The sequence below is a fragment of the Colossoma macropomum genome, unplaced genomic scaffold, assembly GCF_904425465.1.
Source record: "Colossoma macropomum unplaced genomic scaffold, Colossoma_macropomum, whole genome shotgun sequence".
Lineage (NCBI taxonomy): Eukaryota > Metazoa > Chordata > Actinopteri > Characiformes > Serrasalmidae > Colossoma > Colossoma macropomum.
Genome location: NW_023494797.1, coordinates 8,228,938 through 8,247,303, shown reverse-complemented (window position 1 = coordinate 8,247,303; position 18,366 = coordinate 8,228,938). Strand labels below are relative to the sequence as shown.

Sequence of the window (18,366 nt, the reverse complement as noted above, 5' to 3'; positions counted from 1 at the left end):
CTATCTGTGATCCTTAGAGATTCTTTGTCCACTTGAACCATCCTCCTCACTGTGCATGAGGTCAGCATATACATACGTCCTCTTCCCGGCAGATTCTTATCATCCTTAGTTGTTCTAACTTTTCAATTATTGCACTCATAGTGGAAATGGGCGTTTTAAACTGTTTAGCTATATTCTTGTAGCTTTTTCCTGATGTGTGCAGCTCAAGAACCCTTTGTCACACATCAATCATCTCATAGTCCCATATAGTCCCCAGTGAGACACGAAGTCATGGCTAACCATTCAAGTGTTCCTAATAACTCAGGTGGACTTTAAAACATAAAATATTAATGGGTATATGATTTAGTCAAATTTCACTTTTAAGAATTTTTAGGGGTGCCAGCAATTGTGGCACATATAGATTTAAGAAAAAATATTTATTTCATGATTCAAAATTTAGTTTTTATGTTTCTGAGCAGCATTTTTCCTTCAATAAATCAAATTCTTATTTAAAAACAGCATTTTATGTTCACTTTGGTTATCTTCATCTGATATTAAAAGTAGTCTGATGATCTGAAACATTCAAATGTGAGAAATTTGCATAATATAAAAAACTGGGAAGGGGCAAATTACATATATATCATATTAAAATTACACAGAATCCTTAACAACTCCATGTTTTTTATCTTCTTATCATTTTTTTATCTAATGTGTCCACACTCTGCCTTTATTACAGCTTCCTTTTTTTTTTTCCAAAAAACTTGCTTTCAGTTTTTCAAAGAAACCTGCAGAGAAGTTCAGTCTTAGAAGTTGGTTGCAATTTCTGCTTCTCTAGATAGTAACTTCAGTTACAAATTTACACTCATCAGTCCATGTAACCTTAATCTACATCACAGATGTCCACTTTTAATGTTCTAGTGCATATTCTCTTCTCCCTATTTCCTTTTCTCAGTAACAGCTTCTTGTCAGCAACACATTCTTTTAGACCTATAGTGGTGAGTTGCCTTCTCACAGTGGGAGGATGGACAGAAACACATGAATTTTTTTCAGGTCTAAAGCAAGAGTGGAGCTTGATTCTCTCCTCTCTCCTGAAGATGAAAGCACCATTTTAAGTACCATTTATCTGATGGGGACAGTTTTGGTGGTCTACCAGGTGTTGCATGGGTCCTATTTCCTCTATATCTTTTAGAACTTCAGTTATGGAAATTCTTTTACATATTTTCCTTTGAATTTCCTCTTCCTTATGTAAGAGTGGATTATCTCATATCTAGCCTCCTCAGAAATTTCTTCTGTAATCATTTAGACGCACATGAGAAATAACTTTTGCAAGCTACATTTAAAGTATTATTTCAGAGTACATTTTCAGCCATAAATGTGCATGTGCTTTGGAACTGGCTGTGTAGCATAAAGGTTAAGACACGCAATCTACATGTGAGAGATCAAGCTCAGCTAAAGAGAGCACATTACTACTCTAATACGCGGCTCCTAACATTATATTTCTGGCAATACAAGGGGCACAACGTTAAATTTTTAGTTTCTAAGTAAGTTTTAGTATCTGTTATTTGTCCCATTTTGACTTCCTTATCTGTTGCTAATGTTAATACTGCACTCATATATAGCCACTCTTATATAAAATACTTGTAACAGCATTTGATTTGATTTTTATTTGCATTTACTTATTTTTATATTTTGTAACACGATTTAAAAATGATAGCTGCACTTTATACTGTGTGACCATTTCATGCTGAATGGAACAACAGAAATGCTCCAAGATCTTTATTACATACATTAAAGTTAAGAGCATTTTCCATACGCTATAAAGTTACTACTTCAGCGATATGAGGTTTGGATATAACAGTGACGATATATGAGTGTGTGTGTGTGTGTGTGTGTGTGCGTGTGTGCGTGTGTGCGTGTGTGCGTGTGCGTGTATTGGGGCCAGGTGGAGGATCCGCATACTTTCGCCAAATGTGGCCTGAGAGATTAACAGTAGATTTATCACCTTATGCAATTGGAGTCAATTTCCCCTCCTCTCACACTCCCCCTCTTTCCTCTTAACCCCTCTCTCTCTCACTCACTCCATCTCCCTTTCTCTTGGATAAGAATAGGTCTTAGGAGTTCTACAGAACAGGAGGTTCCATATAGCATCTTCATAGCATCTACCTATACAGTGCACACTGTTTTGTATGTCAGACATGAGCTGTGTGCTTGAATGCCAGCTGTGCCATGCGCTGTGCTGTGCTATATCCCCTGGGAGTGCGAGCTGAGAGTCCTTGAGAACATTACTGGCAGCAATCCCATTTGGAGGAGAGATGGCGCTACATCTACCCTTATTCCACATCGCTATGCAGCATCCCAGCCAGCTGGCCATCTGCAGAGTCCAGCATTACACCCTGTTTTCCACCGACAAGGTGCCATTGCTGGTTCCTGGGAACCGGGAAATCTTTATAAGAACTGGCTTGCACTTCTGCTAAGAGCCAAACAGTTTTAGAACTTGATGAGGGTTGGACTTTGTGTGGAGTTCATGTCAAAATCATGTCAAAAACGATTTCAATTTGTTTAGAATCTGATTGTTGTTCTGGTGAACCCGGCTTTAAGTGTTTCCTCTTATGTTTCAGAAAACACCTTGTCGACTTGGCTATGGCCCACTGGTGATCATTGTTTTGCTTCTTTTTATTTAACTTAATTTTATTTAGTTTAGATTTATGGTGACAATGCACATTAATAAACACTTTGTATAAGTGCCAGTTTAGTCAGCTTGGCTCATTTTCAGCTTCCCATTATTTTTTTTTTCAAATAGCATAGGAAAAAGTAGTACTTCTTTCCTTCTTCTTTTCAAAAATTGCAAATCAACTCCCATAAGCAACTTGGTGATATTGCTCAGTGACATTACATGAACCCACAATGCCTTATATGAGGTTCCTAGGTTCCAGGCCAGGAAGTTTATGGGGCTGGAACAGCACTGAATTCGCTGGACTAGAACCAGTATTTTTTTTTTGTTGAAGAAATGCACGGAATGGTTCAAGATTAGGCAACGACTCCTGCATGGACACAGCGTTACGTCCTTGGAAAAGGGGTATTGGTGTTCTTATCTGAGCATGTTAAAGCACTCTTTGTGGCTGCTGTGTAGAAAACAAGTAGCGGACTTTATGTGTACTGGAGTAAATGTAAAGGCCTCGTCACAGCTTCTTAACAGAAACATTTTGCAAGCCAAATTACATTCATTTGAATGAAAATTGCTGCAATCAAGGGTTCTATGTTTTGCTACAGACCTTTTTGATTGAGTTTGACTTTGGGGAATGATCAGTAGCAAGCTGTGGCTATTAGAGCTAGGCATTTAATTTGGGTCATAAATGTCAAAACTGAGGAAATATATGAGGAAAACCCCCATGTCAACAATAATACTAACTTCTGATAGCGTGCCTATTGGATTCTACTAGTTTGTTAGCACTAAGCTAATGGCTTTTAGGCACCAGAATTCAGAACTGCTGCACCATTAAATGTGGAATGGAAAATTCAGAAAAGGCAGGTCTAGATTAAACACAGACATCTGAAGCTTGAAGCTTGTAACTGAAATATTAGAATATAGTTTATCTTGTAGTACATTCACAGTATTTTCAGTAGAGAGCTCTGGTGTAGAGCTGTCATTGGTGTTTTACATTTCGGATAACTCACTCTTTAGCCTGTCGCTCGAATTCAGCCAGTGACGTATCCCTGACTTTCAGAAGGCCATTTTTTTTTCAAATTAATTGGTCTCACCCACTGGAAATGGAAACATCATGGGTTGATTGTTATGTCACTCCCTAATTATGCTGATGGTTAATGTAATGCATTAGGCCTTCTCGCTTCACTTAGATATATCTACTTAGATACCATGGAGAACAACAATTCCTGATTGGCCAATTTCCACTCCAAAAATGTAAAAAAATTACATACATTATATAGTTCCCAGAAATCATTTGGCCCTCTCTGAAGGTCTAGAAGGCCCTGAGGGTTCCTCTCTGTGAATGGCATCATGTGAATTTGCATTATCTATCCATAGTGCAACCGTTTTGGCCGCGTTAACCTCTGAAGGTGGGGACCTTCATATAGTAGCGTTAAAGATCCAAAATATGCTTATTTTAGCAATGTCTAGGCTTGACTTTTAAGAGCTCAGTTTTCTCATTTGTACTCCAGTTTTGGCTGGAATGCTAAATTGAGAACAGCACCAAAATTGAGGGTTTTTTTTGGGGTGTTTGTTTTTTTGCTGCCAAATTTGTGGTCCCACCTTGTCCATGTATATTTTGAAACACGACCTGAGGTGTGAATGTCTAGTATGACTGGGGCTTAAGAAGCCTTTGCTTTCCAAAAATGTTTTTTGAAAAAATGCCTTAAAATGGCTCGAAAAACATAAAATCAGTGGTCGCAGTGAAGTAGAAGGTCTCAGATTTGTTCTAATCTCTGCGCTGAGTGAATGTGATCTGAGCGTTTCCCATTTTGTAGGCTTTGTTAGAGCAGGAAAAGTTAGAGTAGGACACTAACCCTGACTTATACTGTCAAAGACATCTGCAGGGTTCCCCATGTGCAATAACCTTTAGACCTCAACACAGTCGGCACAATTAGCCCTATATGACACAAGGCCTAATTTGCTGGGCACCTCCATTTAAGGGTTTGAGCTGACAGCTTCAGAGAGACCTTTTTCCAACCTTCTTGTCTCTTTCCTCCACCTGAGGGTGCATATGCCTTAATGTTAGGCTGGGGCGATTAGCTTAAGCTACCATTTCTCATGCTCTCCCACCAGGGGAAAAAAATTACACTCATTCACAGCTGAAGAGAGAGAGCAAGCAAGAGAGAGAGAGACAGGGTGGAGAGCAGAAGAAAAGAGTGGAAAGAAGAGAAGACCACTTTAATTGGGTGGGTGAGGACATGACAGAAGCGCCTTATCAGCCCGGATGATCATAGGGGTGCAGCTCTACAGCAGCGAAGCACAAAGAACCACACACATACACAGAGAGAGAGAGAGAGAGAGAGAGAGAGAGAGAGAGAGAGAGAGAGAGAGAGAGAGAGAGACAGACAGACAGACGGAAAGGACTCTTCAAGTCAAACGCACACTGAGTTTCCATGAGCAGTCATGAAAGCTTGAACCCTTTTGTTTATGTGTGTAGGAGTAAATGTGTATAGAACACTAACACATCTGGTAGTCGGAGCCTTTCTGTACGCCAGTCTCATGCATTCAGCAGACATTCCACCAGCTGAGTAGCTTTTTCTCTGAACATACAGCACTGTGCAAAAGTCAGAGACCACCCTTCATATCTTTAATTTCACATCAAAACAGCCAACTGTAGGTTATTCATCTTTCAGGAGATATTTTTATGGAGATTAATTATAATAGCATCCACTTGCACAAGGAAGGGGAGAGTCAAAGTAAAATAAGTTAAAAAACAAGTTTACAAAATTGGAGCTCAAAAAATTCTTAAAAGATCCAGAGAAAATGGGACTCTTAACAACCATGCACTGACACTGGTCACCTAAGAGTCCAGACCTCAACATCACAGAATGTAGAAAATGCAACCAACTTCTATGACTGAAAACTAAAAACTAAATAACTACATGCTTTGCACAATAAATTTACATGCACAAAATATAAAGAAATAGAGTGCTATTTAAATAAAGTCTTAGAGCCAGTATCCTGGGTGTGGATTAAGATTAGATTAAGTGGTTTATCATTGAAACTATCAATGACTTAACACTGACAAGCCCTTTCAGCTTTTGTGTTGTTTTTTTGTGCATACTTTTGTTGAAAAAATGCATTATTGGCTTATTTTAAGCACAAATAATTCCACACTTCCACATGTATGTCCCACAGTGTGTGGAACTATTACCGAAACCTATTTAACTTGCAAGCAAATTACTTTTCTATTGGACAAGCTGTTCCAAAGGGTCTTACTGATTACTTGTTGACTTATTATTTTCATCTTCCAATAACAAGGTAAAGAGGTTCTGGTAACAGGGTTGATACACATTGTGACAACCATTAAAATGAAAATCTCAGGCAATTTTATTATAAGGCTTATTAATCAGCAACTGAATGGACTACAGTGAAAACAGAGTTATTCATAGATTATAGAACTGTGTAACAAAAGTTTGGATCTGGTGGCATTGCACAAAGCCTGTATGCACAACAATATCTGTTCATCAATTTCCAAATAAAATACTTCCTCTTCTGCATACAAACACAATGTGGTATCAATTCAAAGTTTAGAATCTTAACCTTGAACAGGATTTCACTGTGTTTTAATACGTTGTGAGTGAAAAATAAGTGATATCAAATTACAACATGGTTTTATTCCTGTCGACAATAACTGCAACTTCTAAGGGCTCTATTGTTGGAACATCTACCAGTTCTATGCAGTTTTTTTCAGTGCACTGTACAGGCTCCCTGCAGCCATGCCTCAAGACACAACAGCTATTGGCCGTTCTCTCCATCGCTCTTTCTGGTTTGGCCAAGTCTCAAAGCCACCAGCTAGGGTCACACATACACACACACACACACACACACACACACACACACACACACACACACACACACACATATACACGCTCCTCGTTGCAGGGCGGTTAGCTGCGCTGAGCTCTGGAGATGACATCCCTGATCTTTTATTTGCCTGGAGCGTGTGTAATCTGTGTTCTGTGGTCAATGCGCTCTGCTGAAGTTTGCCAACAGCGCACTGCTGGCCTGGCCTGCTTCAGGAACAGCTGTGCACTCAGCCAGTGCTGCGTCCTGCTGAGCAGCGGGCACTCTAACGCACTCTCCCGGGAACTCAAAACTAGAGCACCAGACTATTCACAGAAAGACGTTAAAAAAAATAACAGACCAGGGGCACCTGGAAATTTACGACTAGTGTGTGAGTATTGTAAATTAGAGGCAATTTTATGTTACGACAGAATTATAATGAGTGTAAATGCATCACTTCATCATAAGGCATTGATCTGAGGCTGGTGATTCAACTGCACTGACTTTGAAATGCTACAGACTGAATGTCATACTATAAAATTTAGATAATGTGCTCAAGTTTTCACAAATATACTATTCCCAGGCTATTTTAAAACATACAAGTGTCCAAAACACGTTTTATTGTTTTGATTTACTGTATTCTCCTGCTGTATAAACTGTTCCTTCAGACAAGGTTATGCATTCAGTATATTTTTAAAAATAAGTCTGAATCATAGCAAAATAATCCAATCGAACTGTGGTGAAATTTGAGATTCATGAAAATTACAGTTATTTATAAATTGGGCTATCAAACGATTCCCAAAATTATTCACAATTAATTGTATCAACTCAACGTCCAGCGAGAAGAACAGTGGCTGCATGTTCCAACCTATAAATGTATATATCCTATCATCTTTGTCCAAAGAAAAATATTCATCTCCAATTTCGTTGATTTTTAGTTTTCTGCATCATTTGGATACAGTGGCTGTCCTTTACAGCATGTGCAAATTTCATAATGAATGGACCAATGACAATGTTCATAAATTTCTTGTAATAAAATATCTTTGTATGACTTACATTAAAAGTAAAGAACATTTTTGCCCTCTCCAGTAAAGTCACCATTTTGGAGATACTTGTTTTTCTTTGGGCAGCGATGATATAAATTTTATAAAGCCATATACAGCTCCAACTTATCTGTGATTGTAGCGTCTCGCTCTCGTTCATACAGCTTGTGGATTCTTGTTAGGGTGGAGGCTTTGGAAGGGCCCAAATCACTGGCAACTCATTGCCTGTGGGTGTTTCTGAACTCAAGCTTACTGTCGATTGCCATGGTTTCACTGATGCCGAGCATAAATCAGATGTGTTCCCACTAAAAGTCGCTTTGTTGTGCATCACTGTCTGTGCAGCCAGTATGTAAAGAAAATAGTGTTTGGTCTGAGTGTTACTGCTGTCTATTTGCGGTGAAAGCACCACGGCCATTCCTCCATGTCTAGTAAGAACAATTATCTAAGAACTAAAAAGGGACGCTCAATGCTTTGTTCCTATAGGTAGTCACCACATCGCTTTGGTACTAATTTGCATAAAGTTAAACTTCACTCAAATTTGTCATGCCGCCGACTCTGCGCGCTTCACGTAGCCAATGTTTGCGCTGCCTCCTTTCGCCGGAAATCACCAGCTCTCATTGAAAATAAAGGACCTCTGGGTGCTTTGTCGTGTTGCTTCACTGCCAGTGTGAATGCAGAGTCAGACGCGTTAGATGTCATCCTCCCGGCTTGGTAACGCTGTGTGATGGGGAGACCACGCTAGTGGGTGGAATTGAACAAAGCTTTGACAGCTCTATTACAAAAACATGTTTTTCTTCTGAATAAATGCATGTTTAGATTATTACACCAGTATTGCTAGAGTCTCCTTATAATAAACATTAAGTTAGGGATAATTTGGATTTTAGCAACAGCCAACAGGTATGCATACTCTTCTGCTCAATTATGGAGGACTGTGTCAGTGGTTTATGCATATTGGAAGTAATAAATGACTGCATATAAATAAACGAAAGATTTTAACCCCTTAAAATCCCTGACTTATTATATATTATGGCTTATCGTTCAGCAACTAAAGGCTGAGCTATTCATAGGTTATAAAAGTGTGTAATAAAACTGTAATAAAACCCACGGTGCTGGTAGTCCCTGGCTATTTAAGCATTTAATATAAATATAAACCAATACAATACCAATATAAATGAACACAACAGGAAATGATAGCATGATTTCTGTCCACACAGAAAAAAGTGCTGTAAATATGGATTGCATGCTGCTCCTTAAGTTAACATACTGAGGATCCTCTTAATTAATATCTGCAGCACCTTCCTCCAGCAACACACCAGTAACACCACACTCCCTGTTGTTTCTGAAAATAAATGTTTTCTGGTCAGAAAGCTAACTTCGTTCTCAGTGTGGTTTGGTAGTTTTTGCTGTAGGTTTCATAAATTTGTGTTTACAGCCTATAAATCGCTTCTTAAATAATAAATAAAATAATAAAACGGCTAAAGCTTAACCAGTGAAGCAGCCTCGACACTACTGTCACTGTATCTGTGTGTTATCCTTTTTGTTTTTAATAACTGATGTAATCACTACTTAAATATCTTTTAAGCCCCCGTTCATGTTTCATGAGGGAATCTATTCTGTGTGTGGAAGGCTGCTGCACAGCTTTATCCGTTTAACAAGCATGACAACGGGTGGGGAAAAAAGATCTACCTCTTGTTCAAAGGCAGACAACACACCAGGACTGACCCAGGACACGGGCTACTGCTACACATTAAGCAAAAGAAAAGAAAAATCATTAAAACAAAACAGATAGTGAAACAAATCTAATGACTTTTGTGCATCTTAACACTGCGGACGATGTGTTGTCAGACACTCCAAATTGTCTGACAGTTGTTATAGATGGAAACTTGCTCAAGCCTATTTTGTTACCATCCACACAAACAAATATGAAGCACACATTATTTGAATATATACAGTCATACAAACGAGGCATGCAAACACATGCACACAAATACACAGACAATCTCACTGATCTACTGGTAGACACACACAGATCTGTGAGGATTAGTACCTGACAGCTTTATATGTGTCAGACTGAATGTGCTGAGAGTGGGAGGTGAGTGTGTGTGTGTGTGAGGATTGCGTGACTGTGAGGTAGAGAATGTTCCTCTCTGCTGCGGGTGTGTCCCTCCCTCTTCCTAAGTGTGCCTGGAGGACACCAGCCACGGGTCACAGTCACCCTGAGGCCACACACATGCGCGCACACACACACACACACACACACACACACAACACTGCAGTGTAATAACATAATTGTGAGACTAATGGCTAGCAATAACAGACAAATCACTTGCAGGAGTTGGTCCTTAACCCTTTCGCAAGTGAGTTCTGAGTGTAATCTCCAATAGGCCACCCAGAGTTCCTTTAGCATGCACATGGCTGCATTTCCAGAATGCAACTGCTACAGCCACCATGTCATCTATAGAATGCTATGAGGAGTCAAGACTATGCGTGATGATCAGCTCATGCATCCTGTGTGTGTGTGTGTGCGCATGTGTGTGTGTGTGTATATATATATATATATATATATACACACACACATACACACACACACGTATATATATATATATATATATATATATATATATATATATATATACATATATATATATATATATATATATATATATATATATATATATATATAAAAAATGTATGTATATTTTTCCTGCATGCTTAGTGCACACTTTTTTTTACATTGTGTTCGAATCTCACTGATGGGACCACACTATGGGGGTTGTCTAGGGACAAATCATGGCAAATCTCACTGGTATCATACTTGTTCCACGGTTAAGTACATACACTCTTTTCCTCCATTCCAATCATACTTCATTACTAATGTGCACTGCTGGTCAAATGTTTGGGGACTAATCGCCTTCTTTTGAAAATTTCTAATTATGCATTGATTTTCACTGTCAACTTACAAAATACCTGCAAAGGAGTCTCAACATGAAACAACCTATTCATTGATGAGTACATTTTGATGATCACTCAGCTTCATGTTCATCAAAGTGTCTTTCTAGCTATGATGAAGCAGGTTTTAAACATTTGAAGGTTTGAGCTGACATCACAATAAGGGGGTAAAATATGTGCAGTGTGGAATTACTCTTAAGGTAACACTTTCTCTTGTTTTCCAATTTCTACCTGTAATCCAGTTCATCTCCTTCAGCATATACAAAATCACTTGCAGGATGTGAACCCACAACCCTCTGATTAGCGAGTAATCACTGGACATACCTACAAATGTACAGCAGTGTGCAAAAGTCTTGGCCATGAAAATGGTTTCAATTATTTAGTAAGCGTGTTTTTCATTGTGAAAACAGAATACAAGACAATAATAATCACAAATAAGAATTTTTATCACAATAAAATTAAAAGCTTGTTTCCAAAAAAAGTTAGAAGTATCTTAGTTAGAAAAACACAGGTTTGGTTCCTGACTTCTCACTGCACTCCAGCCATCACATGGACTTCAACACTGTCCAAAAAACAATGACAAAAAAATCTCCATTTATGCTGATTTTTCTAAATCATTTGAATGCAGCAGCTGTCTTTTATGTTGTGTGAAAACTTAATGATGAATGTACCAATAGAAATGCTCCAAAATTAGGATAAAATCTCCTTACGTCAACTTATATCAAAGTTAAGAACGTTTTTGCCCTCTCCTGTGAAGTTACTATTTTGGAGATACTTGTGTTCTTTGGACAGTGGGTTAAATTACATCACCAGCATACCAGATTTAATTTAATGAAGGAAGAACAATAACAATAACTGAATAATAGCCAAATAACTGAACACTAACTTTCAAAATTCTTCAAAATACTATGATAACCTGATCAAGTCTAACAACTTTTTGGTGATACAGATTTACACCTCTAGATTTAAGTCTTCTTGAAATTGTGGCAGCATTCATTTATTCTAATATTAGAGTTTTTCTAAGCACTTAAACACTTACTGCTCAAACAAAAGGCTCAAAATAAGACTTTTGCACAATACTATATGTTTGTGGCTCCTGAGGGCCCCGGGCCCCTTCGATTGCCCTCCAGACAAGACCCGTTCTCCTAAATGCCAGTTGCCACGGAAACCATTGTTTTGCCCTCTTCCTTCCTGCCTCGCATTCCTCGGCACAATGCGCTGAAAAGTAAATTGCCCTCTGACAAAGCTCTGGAAGGCTGTGTTTGGGAAAGACGGGAGCAGAGATTGGGGCGGCTGAAAGACGTGCACGGGGTAAGAAAACACACTCCCTGGCCGAAAGAAAAAGAAGAGGAGAGAAGAAAGGCAAGAATAACAATGGGGCGGCTTTTAGGAGCTGGTCATCAGGGGCGTCTGTGAGCAGAGTGGAGGTACCTGATATCAGGTAGACTGATGTTATCTGCGCTTCCCGCACAGCGCAGACGGCCAGACGCGGAGCGATGGAGAGCGCGGAGAAAAGACAAATACACGCTGGAAGATTAGACACGCCTAGGGCGTGCGGTTTTTAGGCTCACGAGTGCATGCTGCACCCATGTTGAGCTGCTGGACACATTAAAACTTCTAGCAGCCAGTAAGATATGGCTCACACCAAGCCTTGCCAAAGAAAACCAGTGCAAACTGGTCTTGTAGGACATGAGTAATAACGTACACATTGGGTTTTAAACAGAAGATAAGTGGTGTTGACCAACGTTGTTGGCCCTAGCTGAACTTTTTGTGGCAGCAAACCTAGGAAGGTCAGTTTGGAATTAAATTGAAGGTAAATTAGATACTAAAACAGATTTAGTAAAACATAATATACACAAAAGCTAACGGCAGCAATCATGTGTCATAATAATTATTATAAAATAGATATTCTTATATGGGAGACAAAGATACAATGTCATTAATGATAAAACAGGAAAAATCCAATGTACATCTGATTTAATTTAGTGGGACAGTTTAGTGGGACAATCTACTAATTCTAAATTTGGCAGTTTGGCGTGAAATTGACATATTCAGTGGGTCCACTCTGCCTCTATTACACCTTCCATTCTTTTTGAGACACTTGCTTTCAGTTTGTCAAAAAAAATCTGAAAGGATTTTTTTCCACACCTCTGAAGTTCAGTCTTAGAAGGTGGTTGCATTTTCTGCTTCTAATGATCCAAGTAATCCCAAACACATTCAGTGATGCTGAGGTCTGGACTCTAGGCCGGTCAGTCCATTATTCTGAGAACAGCTTCACTGTTTAATTTGCAAATTTTCTTTTTTTTTTTTTGTCTGTTTTCTTTACTCAGAAACCACTTCTCAAAAGCTATGCGTCCTTTCAGACTCACAGTGGAAGGATAAACAGAAACACCTGTGGATTTTTTAAGATCTGAAGGAAGAGTGGAGCTTCATCTTCTCCTCTCTCTCAAAGATAAAAGCATTAAGTACTGTTTATCTGATGGTGACAGTTTTGGTGGTCTACCACGTCTGGCATGGTTAGGAGGCCCAGTTTCTCTACATGTTTAAATCTTTTAATATTTTTTGAGCTCTTCAGTTTTAGAAACATCTGTTTTTTTCAACTTGTAAACTTTTATCTTTTATTTTACTTATTTACTAATCTGCAGAAATGTGCCATTTTAACTAGAAATTTGAAGAATGAAGGGTCTTTGACTTTTGCACAATCCTGTAAAATACATATCCTGACACAGAAGACAAAATACACAATATGATAAGTGGAGTATGTTGTTAATTTCATCTGAAAAACATCTAATTAGAATTTTCAAAGCAGGTTCTAGTTGTTTCACATTGTCATTGGCTTGTGTTAATATGGTATTTCCCTTGTGGTAAATTGCTGGAATGGTGTGAAATCAGGTGTGCTTTCTTACAAATTCAATGTAATGCATGCCTATAACATGAAATATTATAATATGGATATTTTAATACCAGATATAGTGGATCTTTAGGCAGGCCAAAGCCACATGGTCCTATTAAGACGGATGGCCTGGTAAATTTCACAAATTTGGGTTTACTCAGAAAAGCTGCATTTAAAAATCACTTATTTGGTAGAAGATGAGCTCTTCTATTACGCTAATGTCAAACCGATAATCGAGCCTGTCAGGCAGCAGAAGGAAATGATTTCCTTTGTTAAGACAAAGTACATTGATTACAATAGGAGCAATGGGAAAGAGGAAGAGAAGAAAGAGAAGAAGGAAAAACAATTGAAACAAATGCAAGATGATGACTTACAGTTCCTCCAGGTACGGCAGGTTTTTGAACACATTGGCAGGCAGCTCTGTGATGTTGTTCATGCTGAGGTCACTACAGAAAGATAAAAAAAAACCATTAAGTTGCGATCTCATCAGCGTAGTGGTTCCCTGCTGGAGGCTATATTGGTTTGTGGTTGAGAGAACTTTAACCTAAAGCAGATTTCCAACCCAGTCCTTGATCATCTCCAGCCAGTCCACATTTTATTCTGTTCCAGCATCCAACACTTAATATGGGAATGATTTCTTCCACATAAACATAAACCACCAGTACAAAACTGCTGTAATTCTAATAAAATACATCTTCAGAACCTACGGTAACCAGAATCTTTGAATTTATGTTGCTAATTTAATGGCCCATCACATAACCTCTGTTGCACTCCAACCAGTGAAGACAAGAAAAGCATTTTTTGAGAACATGGACACCACTGAGCACTGATTTCTGCAAAAAAAATCTATATGTTTCAACAGCCTCCTCTTAAGTTAACTGCTAGGAAGCTGAACAACTGACTGCAACTGTATATCTGTGATAACAAATCATAATTATAATGGAGAGTATGGATTACTCAAACAACAGAAATGACTTGTTAGATGAAGAGGACCACAAACTAAATGTTAGTAAGGTAGCTAACTAGCTAATACATTACAGACTCCACTTTGTGCTGAATAAGGAAAGAGTGAAAGACAAAAGAGTTACACAAATCACAGGTGGGCTTGGTTGACACCACAAGGATTCCCAAACATTGTATAGTGTATCTGTGCAGTGTATGCTGGGTATTGTAGTAAGAGAACACTGAATGCGTTTACATGCACTTAATAATCCGATAATTGCAGAAAATCAGATTTTGTCAGTAATACAATCAACACGTTTACATGCACTTAACTAATCAGATAATGGGAAACTCTGTGTCTACATGAGTCAGGCAGACTTAAACTTCATACCACGGCTTTTTTTTTTTAATATCGCACCACTTTACCTGAAAATATGAACATACATCATCTAGAAGATGAAGAATATGTTAATCCTTCATTTAGTCAAGAATGTAGTTGGTTTCAGAGATGCTCCAAAAGTCTTTTGCTGCCGTCTCGCGGCAACGCTGCCTGCTTATTTCTGCCGCTGTCTGTTTCGCACATGTGCAGACTGAGAAATCCGAAAGAAATCAGAGTAAGAGTTCACATGCACTGAGAAATCTGATTACTGAGCTAAAATCCAGCTCGCTTTATTGGATTTCTTAATCGGATTTCTAGACCTAACCTAAATTGGAGTATGCTGTGTACATGACCATTCTAATAATCAGATAACTGCAGAAATCTGATTATGACTGGATGATTAATGAAAACATGAAAACAGAATCTAACTATGATTGGTCAGAAGCTCAGAGTACACAGTAAAAATGTGATTGGTTAAACTTTTATATCGCAGGCCAGTGTTGTGAGTGCAATTACCAAATTATATATTGTGCAGCCCTATTTCTTACTATTACCTGACTATTCTATTTTAAATATGTTTTGAAACCTCAAAACACCCTTATTCATCATATGTAGGAGCTTCAGCCACTCAATACACATGCAATGGTTTGCTGAGGGGATTGTGTTAGGGTATGGTCATGTTCCAAAACAGACCTAAAAAGTTTTAGTTAGATGCAATTGTCTTGCTGTTGCGACTTCAAGAAGAAGATCAGATACATGAAAAAAGTCTGTCTAAACGAAGCCTTAGTAGACTTTTAAAGCCTACAGCTCCCTCCACCTTTCTGAATATGGAGCTGCACATGCTGTGAGTCAGTAAATCTTGGGCGTAACACTTCACACTCCCATTGGTGAGCAACGTGTGTAACTGTAATCACCGGGTGAATCTACACTTTCTACTTTGTTCCACTCCTAATCACCACATAAATCACAATTAGGGCCTTGTGCGTCCCTAAACGAGGTAGGCCTGCATTGTCCCACTTGATGTATTTGTATCGGATGCGGCCTGGCCTGCCTCCCCGAGCTGATGTTCATGCTTTACAAGTTCAAACAGAGAGCACTATGCCTGAGAGCGCAGATAAGCAGTCGATTCCAGATCGCTGGTGAAGATGAAGAGGCACGCTACAATAATAGAAAGGAATCCTAAATGAGAGCTTATCGCAACCCTTGATCGGCGGCAATGAGCTGCTGCGTGATACTGTACCGCCATCATTTAGCTCTCTTGTCATGCAAGTATGACATCAGAAGGCCGCGTGTTGCACACAGGCCCTGTTCTGTTAGCTCGTCCCTTTCTGCTCATTACGAATGCATGTCACATGTTTCTACGAGGATAGGCTTGCACTTGAGGGGGCTTCGTGTACCAAAAATACATCCCAAACAAAAGCCCTGAGGTCGAACGCTCCCTCCCTACTGCTGTCTCGTTTGCTCATTCTCTCTCTCTCTCGCTCTCTCTCTTTCTGTCTCGTGTAGAAGGTACAGCATGTAGCAGCATGACAAATATGTAGATGTTCTTTCCTCTCTCTCTCTTTTTCTGTATCTCTGGCTCTTTATATCTCTCCATTTCTCCTTCTCCACTCTCTCTCTCTCTTTCTCTCTCTCTCTCTCTCTCTCTCTCTCTCTCTCTCTCTCTCTATCTCTATCTCTATCTCTATCTCTGATGTCATTAGCTTTACAAACAGGTTGAAGAAGTTGAAGGTTGACGTGTAAACAAGGAAAACAGTCTGAAATTGTCTGGAATGTAAACCAAACTGTAGAAATACTGTTTATCAAAGGCAAGGCCTCTATAGGTTACAATCAAATAAAGAGCAAGCACAAGGGACTGAAAGCAAAATTGAAAGTATGCAAGAAAAAATCCAAGCTAGTCTAATGTTAACACATAAATTGGCATGGCTGTCTATCTATCTATCTTACCCCTTTAATGGCCAGAAGTGGGTTGAGACTTCTGTGCCTCACTCCTGTAATTGAAGAATAACTCAGCCACTGTTTTCCGGGTAGTTAGCAGACAGACAATTTAACGTCTGATCATGATAGTGTTAATTAGGATGATGCGGATCCTCCTCTAGCCTTGATGACACCTCTCTACCTCATACTTACACTACTGTTAAATGATCTGAAGGAACTGCTTTCTACACATTTTTCACCGCTGCTGCTCAGATCATCCATGGTGGTTGGATTTTTCTTCTCCACATATTTCCCAACGTAGTATCAGAAGTTCCCCTGTTAAATCTAATGATCATCCTGGCACTGTCATCATGTGAATTTCCTGTGAACCACTCCCTTGCTTAATGAGCAGTATGGAAGTTTGCTTTGTCTTATTGGAATATCCAAGTCATTTTGTGGTTTTCCTGCTTTTGGTGAACAGAAGGAAAAAAAACATCTTTCAAACAGGACAAAAACAGTTGCTAGACATCAATGTATCATCAATCTGCGTAAGAGCAATTCTTGCCATTGTAAGTTGCTTGTTTCATGGGCTGCATGACATGTAAAGAATGCTAGTATTGCAATTACACTGCTGTAGTGTAGAAATACTCTGATACCTCTTGCAATTAGTGATGCACTGAAATGAAAATCCTTAGCCGAAGCTGAAATTTAGGACACAGTATGGCAAAAAAAAAAAATGAAATTGAAAACTGAAAAAAAGCTGACAATGAATAAATACATAATACATAAAATAAACTCACTTAAATTATTATAGTATGTAGGCTAGTGTGTGCAACATGCAACATCCTCAACAACAGAGGATGATTGGTCATCCAAGTCAATGAATTCCATCATTTTGTTAACTGAGTCTTTGAAATGAAAAACAGTATGTGACTTTTTTTTTGTAAAAATCATATAAGCATGGTATGACATTGTTTGATGTCCTGTATTTAAAATAAATACGTCTTTAAAATGTAAATAAAGTATAGTTTGGCTTTATAATGTGAAATGTTGTATAAAATAAAATAGAAAACAAAAAAAACAATCAAAAAAGGTTGAATGATTAATATATGATTTTTCCTTGGGGCTCAACTATACTTTGCACTTTGGTACTTTCGTTTGTGAATTTTTCCTTCATTTCAAAAGCTGAGGCCACAGATGGTGTCAGCATGATAGCTGGGACCTTCCTTTCTGCTTCTGTTTTGCTGTTTTCTGCATATCTTGTCAAACCTGTAGTGAGGAAGTACCTCCTTTTGATACTCTGCATAAACAGTGATTACAAATCACCTGTCTAATATCTGAGGGAGAAACTGTGAAATAGTTCCAATGGCAGATATTTTCACAGTTTGTCTGCTGCTGCTCAAACTGTTTGAACGCGTCTGCGGACTGGCACGAGAAATCGAAGGAAACAGTGTTGTTACTTACTATTTGTCGTTTTCATTACTATTAAATTTATTTGTTAAGGCTTAAATTTGACAATTGCTGGTCCATTTATTCTTTGTTTTTCAGGACAACATTTTCTGTATATTTCTCTTCTGGTCAAAACCTGAAAGTGCCTTTTTTACCATTTATGGCCGAAAATTTTTGGTGGCTAAAATTTCAGTGCATCCCTACTTGCAATACATCAAAAAGACACTTGTGAATCAAAGAGTGCATTTACATGCACTTAATAATTTGATAACTGCAGAAAATCTGATTTTGTCAGTAATCTGATCAACGCGTTTACATGCAC

At 38.6% G+C, this 18,366-nt stretch overlaps 1 protein-coding gene across 1 annotated transcript in view; it reads right to left on the bottom strand.

The window, feature by feature from the left end:
* The window catches only part of lgr4 (leucine-rich repeat containing G protein-coupled receptor 4), a 93,390-nt gene that overhangs the window by 38,984 nt on the left and 36,040 nt on the right, over positions 1-18,366 (bottom strand). The window contains exon 2 of the mRNA XM_036584189.1: positions 13,732-13,803. Within this exon, the coding sequence (XP_036440082.1) occupies positions 13,732-13,803 (72 nt within the window). The remainder of the gene's footprint in view (positions 1-13,731; positions 13,804-18,366) is intronic.